This window comes from Charadrius vociferus, unplaced genomic scaffold (assembly GCF_000708025.1).
Source record: "Charadrius vociferus isolate BGI_N301 unplaced genomic scaffold, ASM70802v2 scaffold532, whole genome shotgun sequence".
Lineage (NCBI taxonomy): Eukaryota > Metazoa > Chordata > Aves > Charadriiformes > Charadriidae > Charadrius > Charadrius vociferus.
The window spans coordinates 759,724-775,778 of record NW_009647271.1 but is presented as its reverse complement, the minus strand read 5'-3'; the positions used below and the strand labels follow the sequence as shown (position 1 = coordinate 775,778).

The window sequence follows — 16,055 nt, the reverse complement described above, 5'->3', positions numbered from 1 at the left end:
CCTCCCGCCCCGTCCATCCCCGCCGCGTCGCGGCTGCTAGGAGACACCCGCTACCGTAATCCTCCGAGCGCCCAGCCGTAGTGCTGCTAATAGCCGCCCCTCAACGGCGCGCCGGTTTTTTGGCCAGGCAAGCGAGGGTGGGAACAGGAGCTCTGCAGAGCACTCCTCCCCAAGCCACAAATCAGCTGGAAAGTAAAGGAAACAGGCGTTAAATAACCCCCGGGGAAGCGGGAGGATGGTTGGCCTTGGGACACCGCAGCGCGGGGTTTTGACGCACAGAAACTCAGAGGCAATAAGCGTCAGCGGACAGTGCTGGTCCAGGGGGGGCGTTGAGAAGAGGTTGTGCAAAAATGCTTCACAGTCATGTCGCTTTGGTCAAGCGCATATTTTTTTTTACTCCGTTCCCCGAGTCGCAAGCTTCCCCAGGTTGAAAAAAAAAAAATAGAAAAAAAGACCTAATTTAGTCATCTAATGAGTCAAAAATGCATGTAGAATAAGAGTAAAGGCTGGTTCATCCATCATTTAGGAGAAGGTAGGAGCATTAATTAGGTCATAAAAAAAATAAAAATACTTGTGACTAGAGGACGGAGCGTGGCAGAACAGCCCAGGTGGGAAAGCGGCAGAACAGGGAGGCGGCAGCAAACTCACCCCCCTCATCCCTCGCAGAGATGGGCGCAGACGCGTTAGGACAGCGGGGCCGCATACCCGGGACCTGCTCTGTGCACAGCAGGTTTGGGGCTCTCACTTGTTGTAGGCGGGAGTGGGAAAGGCAGTGCCGGACGGGAACGCCAACGCGCTCTGCCCTGCGGAGATCTCAGCGCTGCCGGTGCAGTGGTTTCAAGTTTGGTACGTGCAAAATGAACGTGCTGTGCGGAGCTGGCGGCCCTATGGGCACCCCAAACCGCCATCCCACGCACGTCCTCCCCATGGGATTTTAATCCAAGTCCTTGGCAGAGCAAGCAGAGAAGAGGAGGGCTCCAGCCTCAGCCATTCTTCTCTGGTGCGGGGTTGTTTTCCTGCCAGAGAGCTACTCACAACAAATCCACCCCTCTTCACCAGTTCCAAACCCAGCTGCAGGCTACCCTGTGGGCTTGCTTAATTAAATCAGAGCTTGGAGCCCCCCTCTGAGGAGATCGCAGCCCCTCCCAGAGATGCATTTGACTCCCTGTGCACAGAAATATTCCTCTCACAGCAGTATCTAGAAAATAAGCTTTACTTGCAAAATGGTCCATTTTTGGTAGCAGCACCCACCATCGAGAACCTGCTGTCCTGGTGCAAGAGAAGTACCCAACGTCCCCAATCTCACCTACCTCCGGGAGGGCACAGGCACCTCTCCCCGGGGGACGCTCCCTCCTGTCCCCCTCCCCACGCTTGCAGGGACATGCAAGCACCCCAGCAAGGCAACACCACCAAAACCAGCCCGGAGACCCCCACAAAACCCCAATTACCTCCCTGCCCTCCACTCCCAGGCTTCATAGAGACCATAAGCCCCACTGCCACAAGCCCGAGCCAGGGAGAACAGGAGGACTGGGAGCACATCCCACGCCACCAGCTCCTCTCAGATAAACCCCAGAGTGATTTTTCCCCCCCCCCCACCTGTGTGTGAACACAGAGAGCTGAACTGGCACCCGAGGGTATTTGCTAGAGGTAAATATTGACATGAAGGAGCTCAGCAAAGCGCAGCCCAGCAGCTCAGATAGCAAGCTGAATATATATATATATATATATTTTTTTTTTTTTTTTCCATCCCTTCTACTCTCCCACATAGTCCTCCCACCTTATGGCTCTGCTGTGCTGCAACTCAGCCCTTTTATTGGAAACCTGTGCTCCTTCTCCAGCTGAAAGCATTTCCCTGCTGCAAGAGCTCAGGTGGTTCTGCCTGTCCCGGGAGCCCTCCCCGTGGTCAGAGCGATGGGGATTAGCAATACATTCCTGAGATGTGTAAGATTCATTTGAAGATTAAAGCTGCAGAGGCAAATCAGCTAAAACAAACCTAATGTTTTCCTGGCTTTAACCTGTTCTGGGGCGCACAAAACCCGGGAAAGATGAAGACACCCTGGGAACAGGCACGGAGCTGCAGTCCTGTATCTGGGGGGGGGGGTTGCACTGGGAAGAACTGGATGTGATGGGAAGTGTACTGTTTTTCCAAGGCCTGAAGACACCTTCAGCTGCTCGCTGGTGGAAGGAGGAGCCCAGGCCATCGCTGAGGGTGGGCACATGTCTGGGTTATTTTTCGCTTGCGCAGGTATTTAAAGAAAAAAAGCCCCTTTTCTTTAAAGTCCCGAAGTTTTGGAATAAACTGCCTGGGGGGCAGCAAGTAAATCCTTCTTCTTGCAGGGGTGCTTAAAGCAGCACAAGCACAGAAGGCATATTGAGCACTCTGAGAAGGAAGCAGTGACTTCGATGGCAAAATACTTCTTGCTTCCCAAGCACAACACCGCTATCCTATAGTACATTTCTCCCCGTCCATAATTTTTAAATGTTTTGATAGCCTAAAGGTTGTTCGTGAGGGTTTCATCCCTCTGCAGTGGGATGCGGGGATGGGAGTGAGCACGTTTCGCAGCGCCGCCGACTTTGTGTGATGCTGCAGGGTACAGAGAGAGGGGGCAAAGCAGGGAAGCAGAAGTATGAGGTGCTTTATAGAACCACAGAATGGTTTGGGTTGGAAGGGACCTTGAAGACCATCCAGTGCCACCCCCTGCCCTGGGCAGGGACACCTCCCACCAGCCCAGGTTGCTCCAAGCCCCGTCCAACCTGGCCTTGAACCCCTCCAGGGATGGGGCAGCCACAGCTTCTCGGGGCAACCTGCCCCAGGGGATCACCGCCCGCACAGGGAAACATTTCTTCCTCATATCTCATCTAAATCTCCCCTCTTCCAGTTTGAAGCCATTCCCCCTCATCCCATCCCTCCATGCCCTTGTAAAAAGTCCCTCCCCAGCTCTGCTGGAGCCCCTTTAGGCACTGGAAGGGGCTCTGAGGTCTCCCCTTTTTGGCCTTCTCTTCTCCAGGCTGAACCCCCCCAACTCTCTCACCCTGCAGTAGCTTGTCACCTTGGCTGTTGTGGCTGGCTCACACGCTGCCTCTGAAGGGCAGGGAAGCCTGAGCATCACCGCCCTTACGTCACGAGGCACTGCAGGTGTTCTTATGAACAGTTGTGATGTTTTTTTTTATTTCAGAAGCACCAAAATGAGGGAGCGCCCAGCTGAGCTGGGGAACCGCAGGCAGGTAGATATGTAGGGAGGAAAACCAGTGCTGTCTTCCTCTGGGAACGCGGAGGGGAAGGGTTGGGAGCCAGGATGCCCACAGAGCTGGTGGCAGAGATGCCTGGCAGCTCTCCGAGGAGAAACTCAAAGCAGCCCTCCCGCTTTGATGGATGCTGCTGTAGCACTGCCGGTGGCATGGCTTGCTCACATTCCAGAAGAAGTGAAGGCACCTGGAAGACCTCTTCCTCCTCCCTGCTCCTCTCCGCTTAAGAGGCCACCGGGCGCCGAATAGCGAAGAACTTGCCCGGTATCGCCCTCCTCTCTATCTCGAGCCATAGGGAGAACAAATCCGTCTCCTCGTACTCGACGGCGAGCTGGAAGGTGAAGCTCTGCAGCAGGGTGGTGAGGAAAAGGAAGAGCTCGATGCGGGCCAGCGCCTCTCCGGGGCACATGCGCTTCCCTGGGGACACAGAAAGGGGAGGGTGAGCACGGGGCTGATGGCTTCATCCAGAGTTTGGGGGGATAAAAGAGCATAAAAGGATAGCAAGAGATAAGGGTATAGCTTTGGCGCCAGGCGATATTCGTGGCGGCGGTCCCAGGAGCGGAGCCGGTGCGGGCAGGGCGCTGGCAGAGGTGGCGTATGGGGATCGAGCACTGACCTGCTGAGAAAGCCATGAAGGCTTCGCGCTTCCTGAACTCGCCCTTCTCATCCAAGAAGTGGTGCGGGTCGACTTCTTTGGGGTTGTCCCACTGGGTTGGATCCGTATGCACGGAAGAAAATACCGGAATAACAACTGTGCCCTGTGGGAGAGGGACGGGGCAGGGGAGGGACATCAGCACCGTGCCATAGGGCTCTACTGAGGTGGATGAGCGTGAGGAACATCTTGGGGGGTATGGGCGGAGGCCGGGTGCACACCACAATGCCCACCCAGATGCCGGGGATGCAGCCCGGAGTGATGGCTCTGTGCCAGGCAGAGATGACTAACATGGGGCTCCACTGTCCCCATGGTCCTGCCGGTCTCTGTGCAGCTCACGAGACAGAAATTATTGAGTTATTCCCATTGATTTGCATTAAAACCCCTCTCACTGCTCAAAGTCCAAAGGAGGGAAGTGTTCCTTCAAGGTGGGTGCCATACTAAACGCTTGTAGTCAAACGCGGGGCTGGTGGCCGTCCCTGGCTCTGCCAAGGAGATGGGGACTGGCTCGGCCACATGCCAGGGCGAGCGCGGGCTCTCAGCCCCAACAGCCCTGCACATCTCCTGGGTGGAAAGAGGAGTTCTCCAGGACAGGCAAGGGACACGAGGGTGTGGGCAGAACTGGCAGCAGCATCCGCGTCCCTCTACTCACAGAATCCCAGCATCCCAGACTGGTGAGGGTGGGAAGGTCCCTCTGGAGCTCCCCCAGTGCCACCCCCTGCCAGAGCAGGGGCCCCCCCAGCAGGGGCACAGGACGGCGTCCAGGCGGGTTTGGGATGGCTCCAGAGGGGGAGACTCCCCCACCTCTCTGGGCAGCCTGTGCCACTGCTCTGCCACCCTCACAGCAGAGAAGGCCCTCCTCAGGTGGAGATGGAACTTCCTATGGTCACGTTTGTGCCCATTCCCTCTTGTCCTGTCACTGGGCACCACTGGAAACAGACTGTTCCCATCCCCCTGGCACCCTCCCTTTAAGGATTGATAAGCATTGATGAGATCCCCCCTCAGTCTTCTCTTCTCCAGGCTGAACAGCCCCAAGTCCCTCAGCCTTTCCACATCAGAAAGATGCTCCAGTCCCCTCATCATCTTTGTAGCACTTTGCTGGACCCTCCTCTGCTAAAAGGTTATCACCATCTCCCCCCACGAGGATTGGGAAAGACCCAGGACCTTCAGGAGTGAGCAAACAGTCCAGGGGCAAAGGCGAATCTCATTCGAGCCCCTCCTCCCCTCGGGGACATGGAGACTCCAGGGCCACGACGTCTACCTTGGGGATGGTGTGGCCTCTGAACACCACGTCCTGTGTCGTCATCCGCGGGAAGTTCTCGATGCGGGTCTTGTGGTAGCGCTGCATCTCATGGATTACCGCGTTGGTGTACGGCATCCTCAGCTTGTCCTCCGTGCTGGGAGCACGGTCGGTGCCCACCACCGCGTCGATCTCCTCCTGGACCTTGGCTGGGGAAAAGGCAGGTATGGAGCTGCAGTGCTTGCTGTGCAGAACCCCCCATAATTTCTTCCTGGCCTCCCTGGGCGCCTGTCCTAGAGCCAAAGGATGATCTAGTAGAGAGGGAGCAACCCGGCATAACCCCTCGGAGAGACCAGAAATAGGATCTCTGTCTGCATACCTGCCCGAATCAGGCAGGTCCAAATCATCCTTCATAGGCCGGTCCAGGGCCATCTGCACAGGCAGGGATGGAGAAAAGGCAGCGGGTACCCGGATCCTCTGGCCTGTGTGTATCTCTGTCTGATGGCTCTCACCCTGGCGTGACCCATGCAGGATGATTTTGTCTCCCCCCAACCAGGACATTTCGGGGCTAGGACTCTCTGTCTGCGCCTTTGCTGCACCGTGACCTCCTCAGGCACAGGGAACAGTCACACTCTGCTGCCCTTACCTTGAATATGGGGGTATTTTGCCAAGATCAAGAGGGAGAAGACCAGGGAGTTGCTAGTAGTCACTGTCCCAGCACCAAAGAGGTTGAATACCGACATGACCAAGTCTTCGTTGCTGTACATGTTCTCCGGGCTGCTCTTCTCCTGCAAGGACACGGTAGGGAGGGGATTCAGTACCATCTGGGTGACTTTCCAGGCTGCAGCCAGGTCTGGAGGGCAGCTCTCGCCCCGCTTCCCACCACCTCTACCTTCTCTGCTTTCATAAGGAAACAGTCGATGTAGTCCCGGGGGCAGCTGGGATCCAGTGTCAGCTTGTGAAGCTCTACTCTTTCTCGGATGTAGTCCTTCAGCTTCTCACACTCAGCCAGGACTTTCCTGTGTGGCCCCGGGAGGTGGTGCATGATGTTGGGGAAGGTGTTGTAGACCTGCAGATGGAGGAGGCATAGAAGGGCTCAGGTGCCTGGGTGAAACCTCCCGCTCCTTCCCTTGAAGCCATGCTGTCCCATCAAAGCCAAGGGGTTACCCAAAGCCAAGGAGCATCCCTTGACCACCCGAGCATGTCAGACATGAGGCTGCTGAGCACAGCAAGGACACCTACCATGGCGATGGGGGAGAGGAAGAAGCTGATGTAATTCCCGATCACGTTCAGCAGCTCCAGAAAGGCCGTGTCGCTGTAGCTGTAACGGCTCCCGAAGACAACGGAGCAGATCACGTTGGCAACTGCGTGTCTGAACATTGTCATTGGCTCAAAGGCATCTCCTGCAGCCGCAGAAGAGGCGAGAAAGACATCAGAAAGAAAACAGTTATTTATCTGCTTTGAGACAGAAAACGCCCTTCCTCCCCCTTCGAGCCCCTGTCCTTTGAACTCTGAGCCCTGGTTGAATCTGCCGGGTCTAACAGCCAGAGCGAAGAGCCCTCCTGCGCTGTGGGCGCCGACATCTGCCTCCCTGCTCCTAAACCCCTCCCCAGAGGTTGGGATTGAGGGAAGCAGAGGCATCTCCAGGTGCTTTGGGCTGCTGCTGATGTGCCCTGGGCATCTGGGGGGCTGCAGAGCATCTCCCTGCAGTGACCGACCCCATGCCAGTACCGCACATCAGGGGCAGAGGAGCCAGCGTACGACCGAGCCTCCATCTCCTCTTACATTCAGGAAGCCCCAGAAGAGGCGGTGGCACTGGCAGCAGCTCAGTTTTGTCAGAGAGGAGGACATCACCCTCATAACCTCTGTGTCATCACAGTACTATGTTTTTCTTGCCTTCTCAATGCCATGCGCTTGAGTTTCCTATTTTCTGTTCTTTGGGCATGAAATGTTCCTCGGTGGTCACCCACCACGTGCACCAGTTCAGGAACAGGATCTCCCACCCTGGCCTTAAAGCCACGACTGTGTCACAGCCCTGCAGCTCTCTCTGGGTGGGATGGGGCTGGGTCGGAGCCCTCTCTCCGCAAGGATCATCCACACCAGCCATTGCAAACAGCTTTGGGGACCACTCGTGTCCCGTGAGGCTGCTGTGTGTCCTCCATCTGCCACAGGGGCCGGGGTGGACAGGGCTCACGTCACCTTTGAGTTTTGCCAGCAGCTCCACCAGGTGCTGGGCCTCCTGCTGCACCCGCTGTGACATGGAGCTCTTCCCCATCCCGAAGTCCCGCAGGGTGCTGAGCGTGAACCTCCGCAGCTCCCGCCACTTCTTCTCATTGTTGGAGACAAAACCTGGAGGGAGGCGGTGGAGATCACTCATCTGCCCGCCCCTCCGCTCCTCCCCAGGAACAGGGTCCCTGTGTTGAGCCCAGCTGAGGAGCAGTAGGACAATCAGCCAGGGAACGACGCTGGTGTGGGCACAGCACCCTTGAAAGGCTGAGGATCCCTACAGAAACTCAGAACAAAGCTGGAACTGGCTAACTGGGATTAATACTGTCCTGGGACAACAGTTGGAGGGACTTGCAAGGTGGGAAATGGGTGTTTGAGGTCTTGGGTGTTGAGTCCTTCACTAGACCAGCATGGCCAGCTGCAGTGGGGGACTTTCTGCTCACCCAGAGACCAATAGTGTCTAGAAGAAATCCGCATGCCTACCGTAGTCTTTCGACAGCTGCACCAGAAGAGGTATTTCAGGTCGCCCTCCAAACTCCTCGGAGTGGCCCAGCAGAGCATCCTTCACCACCTCGTACCCACAGAGCACCACCACCGGCTTCAGCCCCAGCCAGACGGTGAAGATGGGGCCATACGCGCTGCTGAGCTGGGGGAGGACAGGAGAGCTGTGGTGAATGAAGGTCCTGCACCCCAGCTATTCCTTTCATTTTAATTTAGGTCTCGTGGTCACAACACCGGCAAACGCACGGGCAGGGAGGAGAGGCACCTCCCTGGAAGCCACCATCCTCGCCCCATTCCACCCCAGCCCTGGCCCCGGGGGGGTCTGATCCCGCTGCTGCTTTGGGATTTCAAAGCATCATCTCCAGGATGCAGCTCTGGATGGCGGCAGTGCCGCAGCACCACAGGTCCCTTACAGGAGGAGAAACACTTCAAGAACAGTAATGATCATGCTCCCAGTAGAAGGCGTTTAGGAAATTCTGGCAGAGCAAGACACGAGGGAAGGAAAAAGGGAAAAGAAATGTGGGAAAAGAGTCACTTGCACAACTCCCACTTTATTTTGACGTGGGACATTCCCACTTTCTCTCCTGCTGCCCTGCCAGGGCTGGGAGAGGGTCCGGCACCGCCAGCTCCTCTCTTACCTTCTCGTAGGTCTTGTAGAGGGGCAGGACGTCCTTTTGCCATAGGTTGCCCAGAATGGGCCACGGGGCCGGTCCCGGAGGCAACTGGCTTCTCTTTCTGTCCATTCTCCAGACCAGGAACCACAGGATGGAGAGGAAAAGGAGGATAACAAGCACTCCGGCTGATCCAGCATCCATCCTCCCCCCGAGCAGTGAAAAAATCAAGCAATTCCCTCTCCAGGGAGAAAATCACAACCCGGCAGTGAGCAGAGAGGAGCCGAAACCTGCTGCCTCTGCCCTTCCTTGTGCTCTATATAAGCACAGCCCTTCCCACATCCCCGGGGTCGTCTGTGGCGCGTCCCCCCGCCTCTCCCCGGGCGGTCAGTGACACGGAAATGCCGGTTTCTCCCGGTCAAGCGCATACCTGGCCCCACCGTGTTGTAACACTGATCTCAAAGGGCTGACACGGGGCGGCGGAAGCATTGCAAAACCCCGCAGACCTGCCGGGGGTGGGAGGAGGTGGGGGGAGAGGGGCTCTCCCCTCCCCACGTTGCTGAGTCACTTTTTGCTCAGTGCTCCCTTTTGGTGGCATGTGATGGAAGAAGATGTCACCGTCCTGGAAAAACCTTGCGTGTCACTGTCAGGTCGTTGATCATTTTGTCCCTGCCTCGCTTACCGGTGCAGTGACCTCAGAGGGGATGTTCTTGTAAACGGAGGGAACCCGGGAGGAGGGCACGCGTGGCTGGTCAGGTACCTGTTGGGTTTAGGTTGGCTGACAATTCTCCATCAAACTCCTTTCTGATGGTAACTGGGTCAGTCCTGGGAAAAAAACAACAATTGTTTTCTGAAATATTTTGGGATTCCACTTGGGTTTTGGAGGAAGGTCAACCCAAGGTGTTGCAGTTGTTGCAGGAGTGGGGTTAACTCTTTCCTGGGTTCCTCCGCCCTCCTCAGGGTTCCTCCGATGCTTTTGAGCATCTCGCTCTGGACAGAAGCGCATCTGGCTGCACGCGAGCACATCTGGCGCTGGCTCAGCCGCCACACCTCTGGTGGAGAGCGCTCGCAGCCCTCGGCGGAGCGAGCTGGGCGCAAGCCAGTTCCCAGCGAAGGGTGCGATTTCTCCTGGAGGACAGGGCTGGAGGAAAAGAGGGAGGAGTTTTGATGTCACGCTGGTCTCTGCAGAGGAAGGAGACCCTCAGCAGAGGGCATTGAGTGATGCTCCTCGAGAGGAGCTGGAATTATAACACTCACCCAGAGCAGAGCAAGGGAGCATCCCCCGGCATCCAGCCGCAGGAGGAACGGCAGAGCCAGGACTGTGTTTGGGCAGGGCTGGTGGGAACAGCCAGGACTTCTGCCCCTGCAGCCTTTTTTGGCCACGTAGCAGGGCGGTGTGCAGGTGTCAGGCCGAGGATGCTCAACGCCGCTTGCTGGGCTCATCCCAGCCAGGCTCCGGGGGATGCTCACCGCGGCCGCGGTGTGATTCATTACACCAAATCTCTCTTAAATCACCGAAAAGCAACTGGCAGTGAACCTTCCACAGCCCTGCGACTGCTCCTTTTCAATATTTCAATTTTTTCCCCTCTGCCCCAAACTGGCAGGGGCTGGAGGGGGCTCCACCAGCACCCCAAGCGCGCTCGGCAAAAGGGGCTTTGGGGGCAGAGGGTGGTGGCAGCTGGAGGGGCAGCCCCACGGTGATGCCAGGAGCCCCATAGCTGAGACCCACTGGGGCTGAGGCCAGGAGGTCACCGTGACTCACTTGTTTACCCCGTCCCACCCTGTCCCGTCCCTGCTCTTCCCACGGATTGCTCTCAATTCTTGGCTCGGGCGCCCGCAAGTGGAGAACTTTGCTCGGGGAGGTGATGTAGGGACTGGGATTTTGGCAGGGGGGTGAACAGCCTCTCGGTGACTGACACCGTTTTTTCCATGGCAGCCAAACAATACAAAGGAATCGCTCGAACAACAGGAAAAGAAACAGCCGTGGGGATTAATTTGAGCTTCAAAGTTTAAATCCGATGGAAAATTCCCTCTCCTGCGGGCGAGCTCAGACAGAGCCCGTGGCCGCCTGCCTGGACACCGTTTGAGTGCGACACTTGTTCATTGCTACAGCAGGTTTTTTTGAAAGTTGAATGTCTGTAATGCAACAAAAAACCCCATTATTTTATCCCATTTTATTAATGAAATAAAGAAAACAAACAAATCACCCTGGGCATTAGGAGTGCGTGAGTCCAAGTAACCAGACAAGCAGTTTAGCAAGAAATAACACCCAGAGATCATGAAACTTTGCATTTGTCTTCTCAAACTGCTTGATGAAACTTTGCTTTAAGTTTCCCTTCATAATCTATAGAATAAATTAAACCAAAAGAGCCGCAATGTAGCGTCCCAATAGTATATCTCGTCAAGTGTGCAGGAAAAAAGGGAGAGACAGAATTTGTCGCCTAAACTTTTGGCAGCTGAATGCCATTTTGCCTGAAGGAATCTCAGGAGAGAAGAGCACAGTTGGGCTTTGGTGCAGCCACTTCGGCATTTTGGGGGGCTGGGACCTAAAGTGAGGCCAAACCGCTTCATATGGACCTGAAAGCACTGGTACTTTCTCCATCTTTCTACCGATTCTCTTAGGAGGACTCTTGGGGAGCAGGGGTCTGTAGAGAAGCAGGCTGCGGCAAGGCTTTGGGATCCCTTCAGGATCAGTCGGTGAGACCTTTCTGCCCCCAAATCTCAAATAGTAGGGATGGGTCAGCAAAAACCCACATGGATGGGCCCATGTGACATGACCAAAAAAAAAAGGAGAATATTTTGACTTCTAAAAAAAAATTTAAAAATCCATTTAGAGATTGCCAGGTCCTTTGGATTTTAATTCAAAGTCATGGTTTGGGACAAAACTCATGCGGACGTGATATGTAAAAACAATTGAGGAGCAAACCAGCTCACTCTGGCCCCCGCATCGTCTGGTCCCAGCCGTGCCCAGTCCTGGAAGCAGAATGGACCTCAGCTCCTGCCTGCCATACTGCAGCTTTGCAAGGGGACGGGGAAAAGCATCGCTCAATTAAATTGTCATGTTGCTGGATCAGCCCCAGGATATATCCGCGGGGTAGATTCAAGGAATTAGAAGAAATGATGCTCATCGGGTATTTTTCAGTGTAGACGTCTATTTGGAAAAGCTGCAAGGCAAACACGGCAGTGCAGAAGCGAGAGACGATGACTCCCGTTAAATAAAGAAGTCAATAAACTGTCTGGGTTATTAGATCTAGGAAGATCTGCTGGAGGCAATCATAACGGTTGTTCCTGTCTCACAGCTTGTGCTTCTCTGCAGTCGGTATCAGAACACCGTGGGAAGGACATCCCACGTCAAGGGAGGAGGATGGGGAGCAGAACCACGGCACAGGTCTGGCTGGGACTCGCAGCCGCAGAAACACCGAGTCTCTGAGGCTGGAGGCACCACTGGAGCTCATCTGCCCCAACCCCCTGTTCCAGCGAGGCCAGCGGGAGGAGGCTGCTCCAGGCCATGTCTAGCTGGGCTTTGCATGTCTCCAAGGATGGAGACTCCACAACCCCTCTGAGCAACCTCTTCCCATGTCCACCCTCACAGTGAAATAATATTTTCTTATGTTTAAGGAGAACTTCCTATATTTCAGTTTGTGCCCATCGCCTCTTGTCACTTGGCACCTCAGAGGAGAGTCTGGCCCTGCCTCCTTTACTCCTCTCTATCAAGGGTTTATCCACATGGATAAGATCTTCTAGAGCCATCTCCTCTCCAGGCTGAACCATCCCAGCTCTCTCAGCCTCTCCTCATTGGAGAGATGGTCCAGGCCCTCAATCTTTTCTGAACTTGCTTCAGCACGTCCATGTCTCTCTCGTACTGGGGAGCCCAATGTGGGACACGACACCCAGATGTGTTTGATAGGATGAGGGGGAATAGCTTCAATCTGGAAGAAGGGAGATTTAGATGAGATATGAGGAAGAAATGTTTCCCTGTGTGGGTGGTGAGCCCCTCAGGCAGGTTGCCCCGAGAAGCTGTGTCTGCCCCATCCCTGGAGGTGATCAATGCCAGGTTGGACAGTGCTGGGAGCAACCAGGGCTGGTGGGAGGGGTCCCTGCCCATGATGAGAAGGGGGGTGGGACTGGATGGTCTTCAAGGTCCCTTCCAACCCAAACCATTCTGTGATTCTATGATTCTGTGAACTTGCTGAGGGTGCGCCCTGCCCCATCATCTAGGTCATTAATGAAGGTGTCAAACAACATCTCTGGAGGCTTCTGGTCCCCCGACTTTCAAACACAGCCTTCGTGGCAGCTCTGCTGGTTAGCTGTTACACCGTGCATGGTTTCATCCTGGGCCTTGTGGAGCCCACCGTACCTCCATAACCTCTTTCTCACGCCCTTCACGTTGAAGCCATTTTTCAAGGCTGATGCCCAGATCCTGCTTTGGGTACAAACCAAATCTGCACCCGCGGGTTGCCCTGATCTCGTGCATTGCTTCTGCTCTGCTGGCTTAGAGTAAGCTGTGGCACTACACTAAGGCAATTAATATTATCCGAATGCAATTTCCCCCAAAGCCGGGGCTCTCCGGAGGTGCTCCACTCACCCCGGGGCCTCGACCACGCAAAACGAAGAATACATAAAAGTAGCTGCAAACCATTTTAATCTCTCCCCCTTTCCTCCCTGCAAGCACAGGGGTGAGACAGCCCCGGCGGCCGACTGCTGCGTAACCCGGGCCAGCGAATGACTAATCTGGGAGTATTTTTGGTTGCTCTTAATAATGCAGCAGTACTCGCTGCTATGGAGTCTGGCCGTAATTATAGGGCGAGTGTCATTTGTCATCGTCGTTATCTCTTCTCACAGGGTTGTAGCTCTATGGCAGAGGGGTACTGGAGTCCCTTTCATGCTCCTGGGGGGTCGTTTCTGGGGTTTGCTATGGCATCCCTCAAGAAATTCCAATTTGACACCACTGACCAACCCAGACCGGCTCTGGTGTGTAGGAAGGGTATGGTTTGATTTGGCTCAATAATAAAAATGTGTTTTCTTTGGTCCCAGGGCTTTCTCCATTGTGAGGCAGGCAAAGCCATGGAGCATGTCCCCTTCACCCGCTTGCCATCCTCGTGCTCTTGGTCCTCACCTGTGTGTCTCAGCTACGGTCCTCGGCTGAGCCACCGGCTGGTGGCTGCTCGTTTGAGATGGACAGCATCAGCGTGTTGTGGTCTTAGTTCCTGGTGGGGGCCCTGGCAGCACGGGCACTGAACTTTGGGCATTAAAATACCTACGGGCCAAATCCTGCACCCTTTGAGGGTTCAGCACTGGAAGAGTATCAGACTCTTCCTTCGTCCATCTCCACGTCGCAGTTAAATCAAGCAGACAGCTTGGTCTGGTTTTTCCATGGCTTGCTCATCCCATAAGGAGGATGAGGCTTTCTCCAGTGCCAGCACGTTTCTTCTGGTCTTAAGGCCCATGAAACATCTCCAAGGGCTCTGGGAGCCCTGTGGGACATGGGGGACAGGTCCTGCTGCGAGTGGGAGAGGGAGGCATGTGCTCCTCTGTCCCATCTTGCCAAGTAGTAAGGTACAATTCAAGCAGGAAGATGAAGCAATTCCCATTTGCATTCAATAAACGTCATCATCAGCTTCTAGTCTACCGTGGGTTTAGTTTTAATACAGTGACAACAGTGGGTCATCTGTACGGCGGTGGCAAAGGAGAGCAGAGCACGATCACAGCATTGGGAAGAGCCGCGGAAAGGGTGATGGCTAATCAGGTACTGCCAGCCTTCGCTTTGATTCCTTCCGTGGCCAGGAAAAAAAATAATAATAAGAGAGACAGACATTTTGCCCATTAATCTGAGTTTGCACAGAAGGCAAACGAAGGTGGACTGTGTTTGCAGTGCCCGCAGGATCAATCCTGCTCCAAAGCGATGCACATCAAAGGCGAGCATGCCCTGAAGGTCACTCAGCCCAGCAGAGCCAGGCGTGAAGACAGCTCAAATACCTATTAATATTTGGCCGGAGACGCGCGCCGGCAGAGCGTGGTCCCGCTCTGCGGGTGCACGGATGCCCCTGCCGCCACGCTGTAAATCAAATAAACCGGATGAATCCCCATCGGGTGGAAATTCATCACCACCATGGGAAACGGCCTCAAACACCGTCTTTGTGATTGAGCCGAAAAACACGTGATTAAACTTTCCTCCTATGTTTTAATTTTTAATCTTCTCCTCCCCCCCCCCACCCCCCTTGCTTCTCCCCCTGTCCGATGCGTGTCGGCCGTGGCCGGGCGCGAGGAGCGAGGGGCGGCCGTGGCGGATTTACAGCCGCACCAGGCGCCTCCCATGCGGCCTCCGCTTGCTTAATTACACGGCGTTAATCTCTGCCTCCGTCTCCCCGGAGGGCAAGGCTGGCTGCGACAGGGAGGATCGGTTTGTGCTGCTTGTAGCGGGTCCGGATTATGGATAAAAGGTGCAATTCTGTGCTCCGAATCATACTGGAAAAGGAGCCCGCTGCTCTCCCTGCACCCTTGCTCCTAATGGGACCAGTGCAACTGGTCCCGCTCCCGGTTCTCGGTAAACATGGCTCTATTTTTAAACAAGATGATGCAGCTTTCTGGGGAGGATTTTGCCTCGTGGGTTGCCAATGAGAACACACCCGGAGCCCAAGTACCATCCAGAAATGTTTGGAGAGAGCGAATCTTGTGGCATGCGCATGGGAAATTAGCTGAGCCTCACCGTGCTCCCATCTTCCCAGTTAGAGAGACGGGCATCCCAGCGGGGACGTAAGTGAGTGGTTGTGAAAATCGTTGAAAAGATGCAAAATACATGGGATTTCTCAGAACAGCTGTGGAGGTACAGGCTGCACTGCCCTGAAACCTTCCCGTCCTGCTGTTCGCCGTTCATGCAATAATTACGGAGAGGAGAGAAAAATCCCTCCCCTTCTCTTCTGCCACCTTGCAAACACGCCGCGTCCTTATCCAGGGCACGCCGTTCCTTTGCTCTGCGCACGCGTCTATTTACCACATCTAAAAACCTCATTAAAATATGTTAATTCCAAGAAAGGGGAAAAAAAAAAAAAAATAGCACTTGGCGCTGGATGTGGCTGAGCGTGATGCTTACGAGCACGTCTGGGAGAGATGCGCCGCGGGAGCCGGGCTGGGGACCCGTCAGTGGCACCGTGTCCCCGCAGAAGGGACGGCATGCTCCCTGGGGACTGGGAGCACCTCCGCTGGGAGCTTTTTGGCTGGAAATGCAAAAACCTTCTTGTGCGTTTCTGTAATAGGTAACGGGTCCTGAGATTTGAGCTCGGGGCTCTGTGCTCCTTCCCTCTCCCAGGGAGGGCAGAGCGGGGCTCGGTGTGCCCCGCGCACCCGTACGACCGACGCGTAGGGCTTTGGGTTGGGGACAAGGGGCTCTGGCCATGTCTGTGTGTTGGCGAGGTCCCCCCTCCCAGGGGATTTAACCTCTGGCATCCGTGTCCCCGCTGGCCGCAGGGGAGGCAGGGAGGGATCCCTGCTGGGAGCCGGACCCTCCGCAGGAGCCGGACCCTCCGCAGGAGCCACCGGCACGGCCCCGAGCGGGGCCATCGCTCGGTACCCATCCAAAAAT

General features: G+C 55.3%; 1 protein-coding gene across 1 annotated transcript; it reads right to left on the bottom strand.

Annotated features, from left to right (window-relative positions):
• Positions 1–3,469: 3,469 nt before the first annotated feature.
• Positions 3,470–8,680, bottom strand: LOC104281946 (cytochrome P450 2C5-like). Its single transcript, XM_009880010.1, has 9 exons — positions 8,504–8,680; positions 7,848–8,010; positions 7,338–7,487; positions 6,381–6,541; positions 6,031–6,207; positions 5,785–5,926; positions 5,160–5,347; positions 3,863–4,004; positions 3,470–3,663 (listed from the first exon to the last, which is right to left on the bottom strand). The coding sequence occupies exons 1-9, from the start codon at positions 8,678–8,680 to the stop codon at positions 3,470–3,472; spliced, it is 1,494 nt and encodes a 497-aa protein (XP_009878312.1).
• Positions 8,681–16,055: the final 7,375 nt, after the last annotated feature.